Source organism: Bison bison, unplaced genomic scaffold (assembly GCF_000754665.1).
Source record: "Bison bison bison isolate TAMUID 2011002044 unplaced genomic scaffold, Bison_UMD1.0 scf7180017864135, whole genome shotgun sequence".
In the NCBI taxonomy this organism is placed as follows: Eukaryota; Metazoa; Chordata; class Mammalia; order Artiodactyla; family Bovidae; genus Bison; species Bison bison.
Genome location: NW_011494707.1, coordinates 6,476,543 through 6,489,098, shown reverse-complemented (window position 1 = coordinate 6,489,098; position 12,556 = coordinate 6,476,543). Strand labels below are relative to the sequence as shown.

General features: G+C 46.8%; 1 protein-coding gene across 2 annotated transcripts in view; it reads left to right on the top strand.

Annotated features, from left to right (window-relative positions):
- Positions 1-12,556, top strand: part of MYH11 (myosin, heavy chain 11, smooth muscle) — a 130,093-nt gene that overhangs the window by 79,614 nt on the left and 37,923 nt on the right. For both annotated transcript variants that reach the window (XM_010839893.1, XM_010839894.1), the window contains exons 10-15: positions 2,942-3,037; positions 5,193-5,311; positions 6,131-6,283; positions 7,438-7,611; positions 8,747-8,920; positions 10,422-10,536. In XM_010839893.1, coding sequence (XP_010838195.1) covers positions 2,942-3,037; positions 5,193-5,311; positions 6,131-6,283; positions 7,438-7,611; positions 8,747-8,920; positions 10,422-10,536 — 831 coding nt within the window. The remainder of the gene's footprint in view (positions 1-2,941; positions 3,038-5,192; positions 5,312-6,130; positions 6,284-7,437; positions 7,612-8,746; positions 8,921-10,421; positions 10,537-12,556) is intronic.

The following is a 12,556-nucleotide window of genomic DNA, read 5'->3' as shown; positions in this document are numbered from 1 at the left end:
AGTGGTGACTGCTCTTTTGTCATTTCTGACAGTGTTATCTACACAAGGAAGTGCAAACTGGCAGCACCGGAGCCCACAGAAGAGACTGACCTCCATGTTAGAGTTGTTGATTATATTATTTTTTATTATTTATTTTTAAATTTATTATTCATTTACTTGGCTGTGCTGGGTCCTAGTTGCAGCATGTAGGCTCTTGGTCACAGCATGCCAGCTCTCTAGTGGTGGTGCACAGGCTTAGTTGCCCCTGTCATGTTGGATCTTAGCTCCCCAACCAGGGATCGCACCCACATCCTTCGCACTGCGAGGTGGATTCTTAACCTGTGAACCACTAGGGAAGTCTCCAAGTTGTTAATTTTAAACTTGGGTAGATTTCACATGAAAATCTGGGTTTCCCCATCATCTTTGGAAAAAGCAGAAGTCTGGCAGCTCTGGGTTTGCCTCCCTTGTGGCCATGATTGGAGTCGAGGGTGTCGCCTTTCATACAGGGTCCCCATGAGTCCCTGCAGTCCCCATCGATCTGCTTTTCTCAAGTAGACCAGGGGTTCTCAACCAGGGTTGGGGGGGGTGGCCCCCAGCGGACAATTGGCAACGTCTGGATACATTTTTGGTTGTCGTAACTTGGGAAAGGGTAGCACTACTGACAGAGTCTGAGATAGCTAGATAGCGTTACCGACTCAATGGACATGAATTTGAGCAAAGTCTGGGAGATAGTGAAGGACTGAGAAGCCTGTCATGCTGCAGTCCGTGGGGTCGCAGAGTCGGACATGATTTAGCGACTGCACACAGAGACAGCAATACTGACATCTAGTGGTTAGACAGCAAGGATGCAGCTAAACACCCCCACAATCAACTATCTGGGCCAAAAATTCACTAGTGCCTGGGCTGAGAAATCCTGAGTTTCACTACTTATAATGCAGGCATTTCAGCAATCCCTCATTTAGACTTTCATTTTAAGAACTGTGAGTATTGCACCTGATGGTTTATAGAGCCCCTTCATAGATGTTATCAAAGAAACTGCCTCAGCTGTTTCCTTTTGACAGAAACTTTGTTCACTTGAGAGGAAAGTTTCTCCAGTGGTGAGTGGGAGCATATAGGTGGGTGGTCTAGGCCTTTCTCCTCCTGAGCTGGGCCAGGGTCCCTAACATGTGAGAACAGTTGTAGTAAAGCTTTATCGTGACCCCATGGACTATAGAGTCCATGGAATTCTCCAGGCCAGAATACTGGGGTGGATAGCTGTTCCCTTCTCCAGGGGATCCTCCCAACCCAGGGATGGAACCCAGGTCTCCTGCATGGTGGGTGGATTCTTTACCAGCTGAGCCACAAAGGAAGTCCAAGAATAATGGAGTGGGTAGCCCATCCCTTCTCCAGCGGGTCTTCCCAAGCCAGGAATCAAACCGGGGTCTCCCACATTGCAGGCGATTCTTTACCAACTGAGCTATCAGGGAAGCCCAAAAGGTCCCAAAAGGTTCCAAAAAATCCCCCCAAAAAAGATTGTCATCCCTAATTTGGCCTGAGGAATCAAAGTAGGCTGGAATCTCTATGTTTTGTTCTTGAAACAGTGATTTCTTCTTGGAAATCCTGGGTGACCTGCACCTCAGGTAATCTAAAGCCAAGTATTTGCATTGATCAGTCCTCCATCCATCCATCCATCTATCCATCTCTTCATCGTCCATCCATCCGTCCATCCATCCATCTCTCCATCCTCTATCTATATTGATCAATCCACTAATTGATCATCCATCTATTATCTAACCATACACTGATCCATCCATCATCCATCTTCCTTCCTTCCGTCCATCCATCACTTCATTTTCCATCCATCCATCTACCCTCCCTCCCCCATGTGTGTCTGGACCCTGGAGAAGGTTAGGGGAATATAAAGAAGATCGGACAGCCCCCTGCGCTCCAGGAACTCGTGGTCTTGGGAGGATTTCAGGCTCAGAAACCATTTTGACAGCGGCATGGACTGAGTCTGGCGTCAGAAGGGTTCCCAGGGTCTGGCAACACACTGTTTTGTCTGGAGATGCCTCGACAACCAGTGGAAAAGACTCCCCTTTCTTCATCCCAACATGAACGTTCACACACCCAGCCAGAGCATGCTCAGAAGCACAGGGTTCTGTTTTCTCTTTAGATATAGTTTATTGACGTAAAATTTACATTTAGAAGGTTGTGTGTAAGTGTATATAGTTGATGAATTTTTACACACCGAACACACTTGCGTAACTGGTGCCTATTTTAACTAAGAGAACACAAACACCACCAGCCCCCATGAAACTCCTCATGCCTCTTCTTGTAACTTCCCCAGCCAAGGATAACCACCGTCCTGACTTCCAGCGGCCTAGATGTGCCTGTTAAATGGATTTATGTGATATGTTCTTGTTTGCATCTGGAGGCCTTCCTTCAGCATTCATGTTTGTGAGATACAGCAGGATTTTTTGTTTGTTTGTTTGTAATTGTTAATCATTCAATCTCCTTGATGTATCAAAGGGCCATATAGTAAATATTTCAGCCTTACCAGGCAGGCCATACGATTTCCATGGCAACTGTTGAATTCTGCCATTTAGCGTGCAAACAGCTATAGACAGCATGTAAGTGAATGAGTTTGGCTGGGTTCCAATAAAACTTTATTTTCAAGGGCAGGTAATGAGCTGGATTTGGTCCTCAAGCTATAGATTTCCATGCCCTCCTGCACATAATTCCATTGTAGTACAAGCTTTTTAGCAACAATCCAAAAATATTCTGTTCTCTCCTCTTAGCACAATTGGGTTGTTTGGCTTTTTCCAGTTAGACACAAGTTAGTGACCGAACAAGACTAGAGAAAGGCTCAGAACGGAGTCTCTCGGGGAAAGCTGTAGGCCACCTCCGGGTCCTCAGTGACTTACAGACTCTGGATCTTGATGTTGGCATTTCTGTCTCATCTGGTCTTCTCTCCTCACTCCAGCCATATTGAGGGTGGTGTCATCTGTCCTGCAACTCGGAAATATTGTCTTCAAGAAGGAAAGAAACACAGACCAGGCTTCCATGCCGGATAACACAGGTGCCTGCTGCTTTTTTTGTGATAACTGATGACTTTGGTGACGGGAGGAAAGGTCACATTGTCTTGGTTATTTTTCTGGCTGAGGATATCTGGGGTGTTAATAAGAACTAGACTGGGTTGCTATCACTTGATCCTTTTTTCAGACTTTTCACTGCTGAAGATCCTACGTGGAAAATTCTCCAGTCAGAGTGTTGGGGGGAAAACTAGGTTTTGGATGAGATAGGACCCTTAGGGAGTATCTCTTCTAAAACCCCACACTCATTTATTTTGTTAAACGAGTATTTTTGAACACCTGCTAAATGCCGGGCAGTGGGATACAGTGAGAAATGAGAAGGAACCGCCCCATTCTTTTTTTTTTTAATTTTCTTTTTTAATTATTATTATTATTATTATTTTTTACTTTACAATATTGTATTGGTTTTGCCAAATATCAATGTGAATCCACCACAGGTATACATGTGTTCCCCATCCTGAACCCTCCTCCCTCCTCCCTCCCCGTACCATCCCTCTGGGTCGTCCCAGTGCACCAGCCCCAAGCATCCAGTATCATGCATCGAACCTGGACTGGCAACTCATTTCATATATGATATTATGCATGTTTCAATGCCATTCTCCCAAATCACCACCCCATTTCTTATGCCGTGTATGGTCTTGTTGGGGATACAGACCTCATGTTTCCCTGAAGTGGGGTTGTCAGATAAAACACAGGATGCCCAGTGGAATTTGAATTTCAGATAAATACTTCTGATTGTAAGTATGTCCTAGGCAATACTGGGGACATAATTATATTAAAAATTCTTCATTGCTTATCCGAAATTCAAGTTTCACTGGGTGTCCTGTATGTTTTTCCTAAATCTGACAGCCCTACCTGCAAATAAACAGTGTTTTGTGTTTCAAAAAGATGGCTGGATACCACCATGCTTGTTGGCGGCTGATCCAGAAGGATGACTCAGGTTCCCAGCTTGCTCACCTGTGGCCTCAACACCCCTGTCTCAATATTGGGCTGCTTTTCCAAGCTCCCTTTTGAACTTCCAGTTGTTTCTTATGTCTTACACTCCCCAAAATGGCAAGTTAAAGAAAATCTCATTCTGAGGAGAGACCCTCAGGGAAACAGAAATGAAAAGAGCACCTTTGCAAAAAGACGGGGGGAAAAATCCTAAAACTACACGATCTATCGTCCACCTCACACCATTCCAGACCATTGTATGTCGCTAGTCCTCACATTTAGGAAGCAGCTAACGTTGGATTTTTTTTTTTTTTTTGAGAAAACCTTTTTAAATGCAGAACTACATGAATACGAGAGCCCACATGTCCACCATTCAGAATAGACATTTGTGACTATTTTTGAATACTTCTTTATCTTTAGAATGAAACGAGACACAGTATAGACAAGACTGACGTCTCTCATTCTCCCAGCTGGGTCTCGTTCTTCTCCCTGAACCTCCTGACAAGCACAATTGTACTTTACCAGATACCCTTCTGGTCTTATGTTTATACCCTCACACACATATATCTGAACAATATACAGTGGTGTTTTGTGAGTGTGTTTTTTTATTTACATGGATGATATCACACTATAGACATCATCTTGCAACTTTTTTTCTAGAGAAAAAATACTTACAAAAATACCGTGATATATTTGTTTGTTCCCTTGTGAACAAACATTTAAGTTGTTTCCAATATTTTTCTCTCTGCATATATTGCCACATATATCTTGGGATGGCAGAACAAATGCTTATTGAATTTAACTATATGTCAGGTATATACCTACCTCATTTAATCCCATTGACAATCAAACAACATACCAAATAGCTGACCATTTCTGCAAGCTAGAGTTTGGGAAGTTAAATAGCATTTCCAAAAAAGCACATGGCTAAGAAGTGGGAAAAGAGCGAGGAGCTGAACCTGGCTCTGGCCCGAAGCCCCCAGTTGGGGCACACCTCCATCCCAGCCCCATCACTGCCTCTTGGTAAGACGCTGGGGGTGAGGCCACTAATGACAGCAGCTTATAGGACTCTTTCATGCTGTGGTCACTGTCATGTTCCACATCGAGAAAAAAGTGTATCCACAGGTCACAGATATCACATGCAATATGCCTTCTTTTCCAAGCCTTCACTTTTGTGATGCACTTAATATGTTTCTTTCCTCCATCCAGCGGCTCAGAAAGTTTGCCACCTCATGGGAATTAATGTGACAGATTTCACCAGATCCATCTTGACCCCACGTATCAAAGTTGGGCGGGATGTGGTGCAGAAGGCTCAAACCAAAGAACAGGTAAGTGATGCATTTGCCATTTATTCCTGCATTTGTCATTTATTCCTGAAGACTCTTCCATCCATCCACCCTTCCATCCATCCACCCTCCCACCCATCCATCCATCCATCCACCCATCCACCCGTCCATCTATTCACCCATCCATCCATCCACCCACCCACCCATTCATGCATCTGTTACCTAACCAAACTTGGGTCTGTTAATCAACCATGCAGCAAAGCCAATTTGTGGTGAAGGAAAGTATACCATTTACTGCATGTGCCCAACAAGGATAATGGGTGGCTCATGCTCAAAAGACCTAAACTTCCTGTTGGCTTTCAGGGAAGGACTTTTCCATCCACCCATCCATCCATCCATCCATTTTTTTATCCCCTGTATATCCAGTACTGGAATAATCAAAGTCCCGTGTCAGGTCCTGAAGGTACAACCCTGGCTGAGCGAGAACATCAGAGGCTCTCACTCCTGACCTCATCTTGATCTCTTAGTTGAAGGTATGAGGGCTGAGTTAACCTTTAGAAATGTCTCTGGACCTTTTCTAGAGGCAGGACTGACTGCCTCTAAGTGACCCTGGGGTGGAGCAGGCTCCACTGTGTTCCAGGTCCCTCTGGTAGAAAGTGACTACTTAGCCACATCGCCATTCCTTAGGTCTAACCACTCTGTCCCTTATTGCCAGTTGTAGAGATGGTATACTTTCCTTTTCTTTGTTTATCTTTTAAGGAGTAATTGTAGATAGAGGGAGTATAAAAATCCAGGACCACCAGTCAGGCTCTTGTGAAAATGCACCCATTGGGAGTAACCCTGTCCCCTTACTCCCTGCAGGCAGACTTTGCCGTAGAAGCTTTGGCCAAGGCCACTTATGAGCGCCTTTTCCGCTGGATACTTACCCGAGTGAACAAAGCCCTGGACAAGACCCACCGGCAAGGGGCTTCGTTCCTGGGGATCCTGGACATCGCTGGGTTTGAGATCTTTGAGGTACAACTTGGCAGGATCGCAATAGACATAGTCCGGGTTCTCTGGAAATTAGCTTCCATTTAGAGAAATTCATTATTTTTGGAGAAAGGCAGACAGCTACTATAGGGTGGGAAGTACTATAGGGTGGGAAGCTGTCTCATGAAGGTTAAATCTTTGAGGGTATTAGAGACAGAAATCCAGTGGGGAATGTACTGGTTTGTAAACAGAGGCCAGAGGTACAGCTGGATCCAACAGGCGGGACATGAACTCCTGCCATCTCCCTCTCTCCGCTATCCTCCACTTTGGCTTCATTCTCAAGCGGGCTCTCCCCTCATGGTGGCAGTGTGGCTGCCATCGATCCAGACTGCCTCTTAGTTCCAACCAGTTCCAGTTCTTTCCAGTAGTTCCATCTCACATCTTGGAATTGAGTGTCGTTGAATCTTACCTGAGTTGGGTCACATGGTCATCTCAGAGCCAAGCACTGTTTTTAGGGTCTTTCAGTACTTCATACCCACTCCAGTGTTCTTGCCTGGAGAATCCCAGGGACAGGGGAGCCTGGTGGGCTGCCATCTATGGGGTCGCACAGAGTCGGACATGACTGAAGCGACTTAGCAGCAGCAGCAGCAGTACTTCAAAGAGCATAAAATGGCTACTAAATCCCACTCCCATGAGTTGGAGGGAAGTTCTCAGTGAAAGAGAATATGCCCAAAACAGATATTCCAAAACATATCTCCCTCTTTGAGCCTCAGTTTCCACATCTGTAATATGGGGATAATGAGGGACTTCCCTGGCACTCCAGGGGTTAAGACTCTGCACTTCTACTGCAGGGGACAGGTTCAATCCCTGGTTGGGGAACTAAGATCCCATGGCATGGGGTATTGCCAAAAAAAAAATTGGGGTGTTGAAATACCTTACATGGTTATTCTGTCTATAAATCATTGTGCAGATGGAGATCAGCATTCTTAAAACCATGTGACATGGGAATAAGTAACTCTTACCAGCCCTCATGAGCCCCGGGAAGCCTTCAGTGGGGCCTGAGCCCTCTCTGGGTGCTGAAATGGCAGGGCAGGCTCGTGGAAAGGGTGTCCGGTATAGGGTCTCTCCAGCACGGAGCTCCTCGGGCCCCCGAGTCGTGGACCATAATGCTCACGGGTCTCCCCGGTGTTGTTGCTCAGGTGAACTCATTCGAGCAGCTGTGTATCAACTACACCAACGAGAAGCTGCAGCAGCTCTTCAACCACACCATGTTCATCCTGGAGCAGGAGGAGTACCAGCGCGAGGGCATCGAGTGGAACTTCATCGACTTCGGGCTGGACCTGCAGCCCTGCATTGAGCTCATCGAGCGGCCGGTGAGGCCCCACATCACGCACGTGCAGCCGGCACGCAGACCCTGTGCTGTCTCCACTCGGGCACAGCTTCCCCAAGTCCTGAAAGGCTGTAAACTGAATCTTCGTGAACTAAATTACCGTGTCCTTTAGCCCACATTTTCCTATCGAAACTGTTGCTTCTTTTTATCCCTCCCCTTTCTTCCCTTCCCCACCGTGCCCGTCCCTCCCCTCCTCTCTCCAGTCATTCATTCCCAAAAGCAAGGATCTTGCTTTTGTTTGCTGACCCATCCCGAACTCCTGGAACCATGCACGTAGTAGGTGCACAAGAGATCATTATTGAACAACCATTGATTGACCTACATTATTGAATGACCTACTATACGCTCAGCTGTAAAGAATCCACCTGCCAATGCAGGAGATGCAGGTTTGATCCCTGGGTCAGGAAGATCCCCTGGAGAAGGAAATGGCAGCCAGCTCCAGTATCCTTGCCTGGGAAATCCCATAGACCGAGGAGCCTTGCAGGCTACCGTCCACGGTGTTGCAAAAGAGTTGGACACAACTTAGCGACTAAACAGCTGTATGCTGGGCCCTCTCTTTAGAGTCTGCGATGTAACAGTGAACCAGATGGACACAGTCCCTGCCCTCCTGGAGGAGCAGACGATGAAACTAGACAAAAAAGAGAAGCAACTGAAACTCCTGATAAGAGCAAAGCTGAGAGTGCTTTAGGGATGCCTGCTTTGGACAGAATAGCCAGGAAAGGCTTCTCTGATCTGAGTCTAAAAAGTAAAGAACATTCCAGCAGAGCAAATAGCATGTGCAGATTTGATGGTGCTCCTGACGCCTTAGTTTAAACTGTCTCAGCCATAGGGGAGCACTTTACTCAAAGGAACCCTTAGGTGAATTTATTTGTAAAGGAACACAATTTATGACTAGAAGTATGAAATCTTTGTGATGTTGTGCATGCTTCCCGGCGCTTGCATCCCTAGTGCTGGTCCATTGGGCACAGAATACTATGAGGATAGATTGAGGGGGTGGAGATGGAGCGTGTAAATCCATCTTTATAGGTAAGGAGATATGCTAATGGAGCCTGCGCATGTGTTTGGGTGGCCAGCCTGAGGCTCGGGTGCCCTTGCTATGATCTGCTTGTCTTCCACAGACCAACCCCCCAGGTGTGTTGGCCCTGCTGGACGAGGAGTGCTGGTTCCCCAAAGCCACAGACAAGTCTTTTGTGGAGAAGCTGTGCACGGAGCAGGGCAGCCACCCCAAGTTTCAGAAGCCCAAGCAGCTCAAGGACAAAACTGAATTCTCTATCATCCACTACGCCGGAAAGGTACCAGGCAAATGTCCCAGGGGCCTCTTCATCCCAGGGGACCCAAGCAGGATGTTCCAAGTAAGAGCAGCTTAGGAGTGGCGGGACCCAGAGGCCTCTGGTGTAAGTCAGACCCCAACCAAGCCTTATACATGATTTGTCTAAGCATCAGTAAGGGACAAGATTTAGAGATATAACATATAATGGGCTAATGTATGTATGATACCTGTATATTAAAGATAGAGAATATATATGCTATAAAAGGCTAATATATATGTTGTATATTATAGACATATATGAGATGTATATTAGAGAGGCCACTAATACACTCCAACTATGGTAGCCAGGCTACCCTTGTGGCTCAGCTGGTAAAGAATCTGCCTGCAATGTGGGAGACCTGAGTTCAATCCCTGGGTTGGGAAGATTCCCTGGAGAAGGGAAAGGCTACCCACTCCAATATTCTGGCCCAGAGAATTCCATGGACGGTCCATGGGGTTGCAAAGAGTCAGACAGGACTGAGCAAATTTCACTTTCATGGTAGCCAGGCAGTTCTTTCCTGTATAGACTCTGAACAGGAAGGGCCAGCTGGAATGGGGTGACCAATAAACCAACTTTTGAGTCCAACAGAAATCTCCTTTATCATGGGCCTTGGGTTTGCCATTGCCAGCTTGTGCCACCCAAGAAATCTGTCTTCTATTTCTTCTTTCTCCTCCTTCCTCCCCCCTTTCCCCTACGCGTCTCCTCCATCATCATTGTCATCACCATCATCATCATATTATAGTTCTTAATATACAGGACCTTTCCCTATGGCTCCGGAGAGGCCTGGATCACGTAGAAAAGACATAACTCAGTCTGGCTTGCAGACATTTATTGACTCCCTGGTATATCCACTACATCATAGAAACAGGCAATACTCCAAACCAGGGGTTGGCGAACTACAGCCGAGGTACCAAACCTGGCCCATGGCCTGTTTTTATAAATAAAGTTCTATTGGCACACAGCCAAGATCAGACCTGCCCATCAGTGTAACAACCCATATAATGTAAAACCCCACCAGAACTATTCGATCAGTTCCTTCCATTTCATAGTCAAAATAGTAAGATTAAAAAGAGGTCCCAGATTTAATTTAAAAGCAGATTGTTGTCAAGCCTTTGCTGGAGGAGAGGTGAATGTTGAGTGTGAGGGGAGGGTATTCGCCACCAGCAAAGCTCCATACCTTTGGGAAATCTCAGGCATCGTGCTGGGCTCTTAAGGAGGAGGCTGCCAGAGGAAGCATACTTGGAGAAGGCAGGGATAGAGACGAGCCTTTCCCGGTAGGTCATGGCTGAGGCCTACTGTGCGCAGGGCCCTTCAAAGTTCTGATTTGTCGGTTCCTTTATTGGTGTTTGTGGATTCCCATTATGGTAGCCACTCATGTTTCCTCTCTGACTTGAGAAGATCCAGGGCAGTGGGGGAAGAAGTCTGGGGCCCTTAGTTCATAACTAAAGCAGAAGCACCTGACTGGTGGGGTGGTCCTTGACAGGTGGACTACAATGCCAGCGCCTGGCTGACCAAGAACATGGACCCGCTGAATGACAATGTGACTTCCCTCCTCAACGCCTCTTCTGACAAGTTTATGGCCGACCTGTGGAAGGACGGTAAGGCCCTGTTTGCTGGAGCAGGAGGACTGAACTCCCTCCAGCCCTTCCCAGCTGCCCCTATTCCCACATCTGCTCCCAGGAGGGACGGGGCACCAATTCCTGAGCCCCTCAACCCAGTACCTGGACCCTATGGAGAAGGTCCTGAGTCAGGGCTCAGATGCTGATGGAGGAAATGTCTTAGGAGGTATGTTGGGTCAGAGCGCCCCCTTGTGGAGTCAGAGAGACTTAACTGCACTCTCATCTCTGCCATGTACCAGCTGTGTGACCTCAGACAAGTCACTTGACTTCCTTAAGCTCCACTGTCCTCTTTGGTGAAAACGAAAGTCACTTAGTCATTTCAGACTCTTTGTGACCCCATGGACTGTAGCCTGCCAGGCTCCTCTGTCCATGGAGTTCTCCAGGCCATAATATTGGAGTGGGTAGCCATTCCCTTCTCCGGGGGATCTTCCCAACCCAGAAATTGAACCCAGGTCTCCTAAATTGCGGGAGGATTCTTCACCCTCTGAGCCACCAGGGAAGCCCAAGAATACTGAAGTGGGTAGCCTATCCCTTCTCCAGCAGATCTTCCCAACCCAGGAATTGAACTGGGGTCTTCTGCATTGTAGGTGGCTTCTTTACCAGTTGAGTTAATCTCCCATCTTCCCTAAGATTATTGAGAGGGTGAAATCAAATCAGTGGGGCCAAGTTTGAGCATGGATCAAGATCTCTGGAACGCTTGTTAAAGCTCATGATCACTGGACCCCATCACCGGAGGGTCTGATTCAGCAGGTCTGGACGGAGCCTGAAAATCCGTATTTCTAACAAGTTCCTAGGTGGCGCTGATGCTGCTGGTCTGGGGACCACACTTGTTTCCCCTTAAGAACCAGAGAACAGATAATCCAAGTGAAGTCTAACACCTGCTGGGCCCACAGTAGGGACTTGGTACACATTGGCCCTGTGACGACTGTTAGGTGGTGGGCTTTGCTGCTTTTGCCCCTGGGCCTCAGCGCTTACAGCAGATTTCACTCGACACAGAACCTGTGGGTCTAGGGCTTACAGGACTAGCTGTCCTTGCTTTAGGGACAGGGGTCAGTTCTGCCGACATTTACTGAGTGCCAAGGCCCTTGGAATGGGGTAACAGCATCTCAACCCAGGTTATATATCACCTGGGACTCACGATAAACTCTGAAACTCCTTCCTTCAAGGAGCCCACAGTCTTATAGGTGAGGTAGACAAGCAAAGACATTATTCAGTTCAGTTCAGTTCAGTTCAGTTCAGTCGCTCAGTCGTGTCTGAGTCTTTGCGACCCCATGAATCGCAGCACGCCAGGCCTCCCTGTCCATCACCAATCCCGAGTTCACTCAGACTCAGTCCATCGAGTCAGTGATGCCATCCAGCCATCTCATCCTCTGTCGTCCCCTTCTCCTCCTGCCCCCAATCCCTCCCAGCATCAGAGTCTTTTCCAATGAGTCAACTCTTCGCATGAGTGGCCAAGTACTGGAGTTTCAGCTTTAGCATCATTCCTTCCAAAGAAATCCTAGGGCTGATCTCCTTCAGAATGGACTGGTTGGATCTCCTTGCAGTCCAAGGCACTTGAGTCCAGGAACTTCTAAATCCTGTCTATAGCCCCCAGGGGTAGGAGACTATATTTGGAAAAGGAGCAGTGAACCAAGACTCTCACTAGGTTTGTCACCTTAAATCATTTGAGCTCCTGAACCTCAGTTTCTTTACTTTAAAAACAAACGAACAAACAAACAAAAACACAAAAGGAGAGCAGTCATTCTTAAGTGCATGGTTGTGGTGATAAGTTATATGAAAGAACTTTAGTATTTTGCTTTGCTGTAACTGAATCCAAATCCAAATCCAAATTTACTTAATTTCTCTGCTGCTCAAGGATGAGATCTAGAAGAGACATTTTTTCATTCTCTTTCAGGCCTTTCAGCTCCTGAAAGTCTGGGATATGAGAATATCTCTGTGTATGACATTCATGTATAGACAGGGCCAGAAGCACTAAGATGCCTAGGAAGTTCAGGAAAAT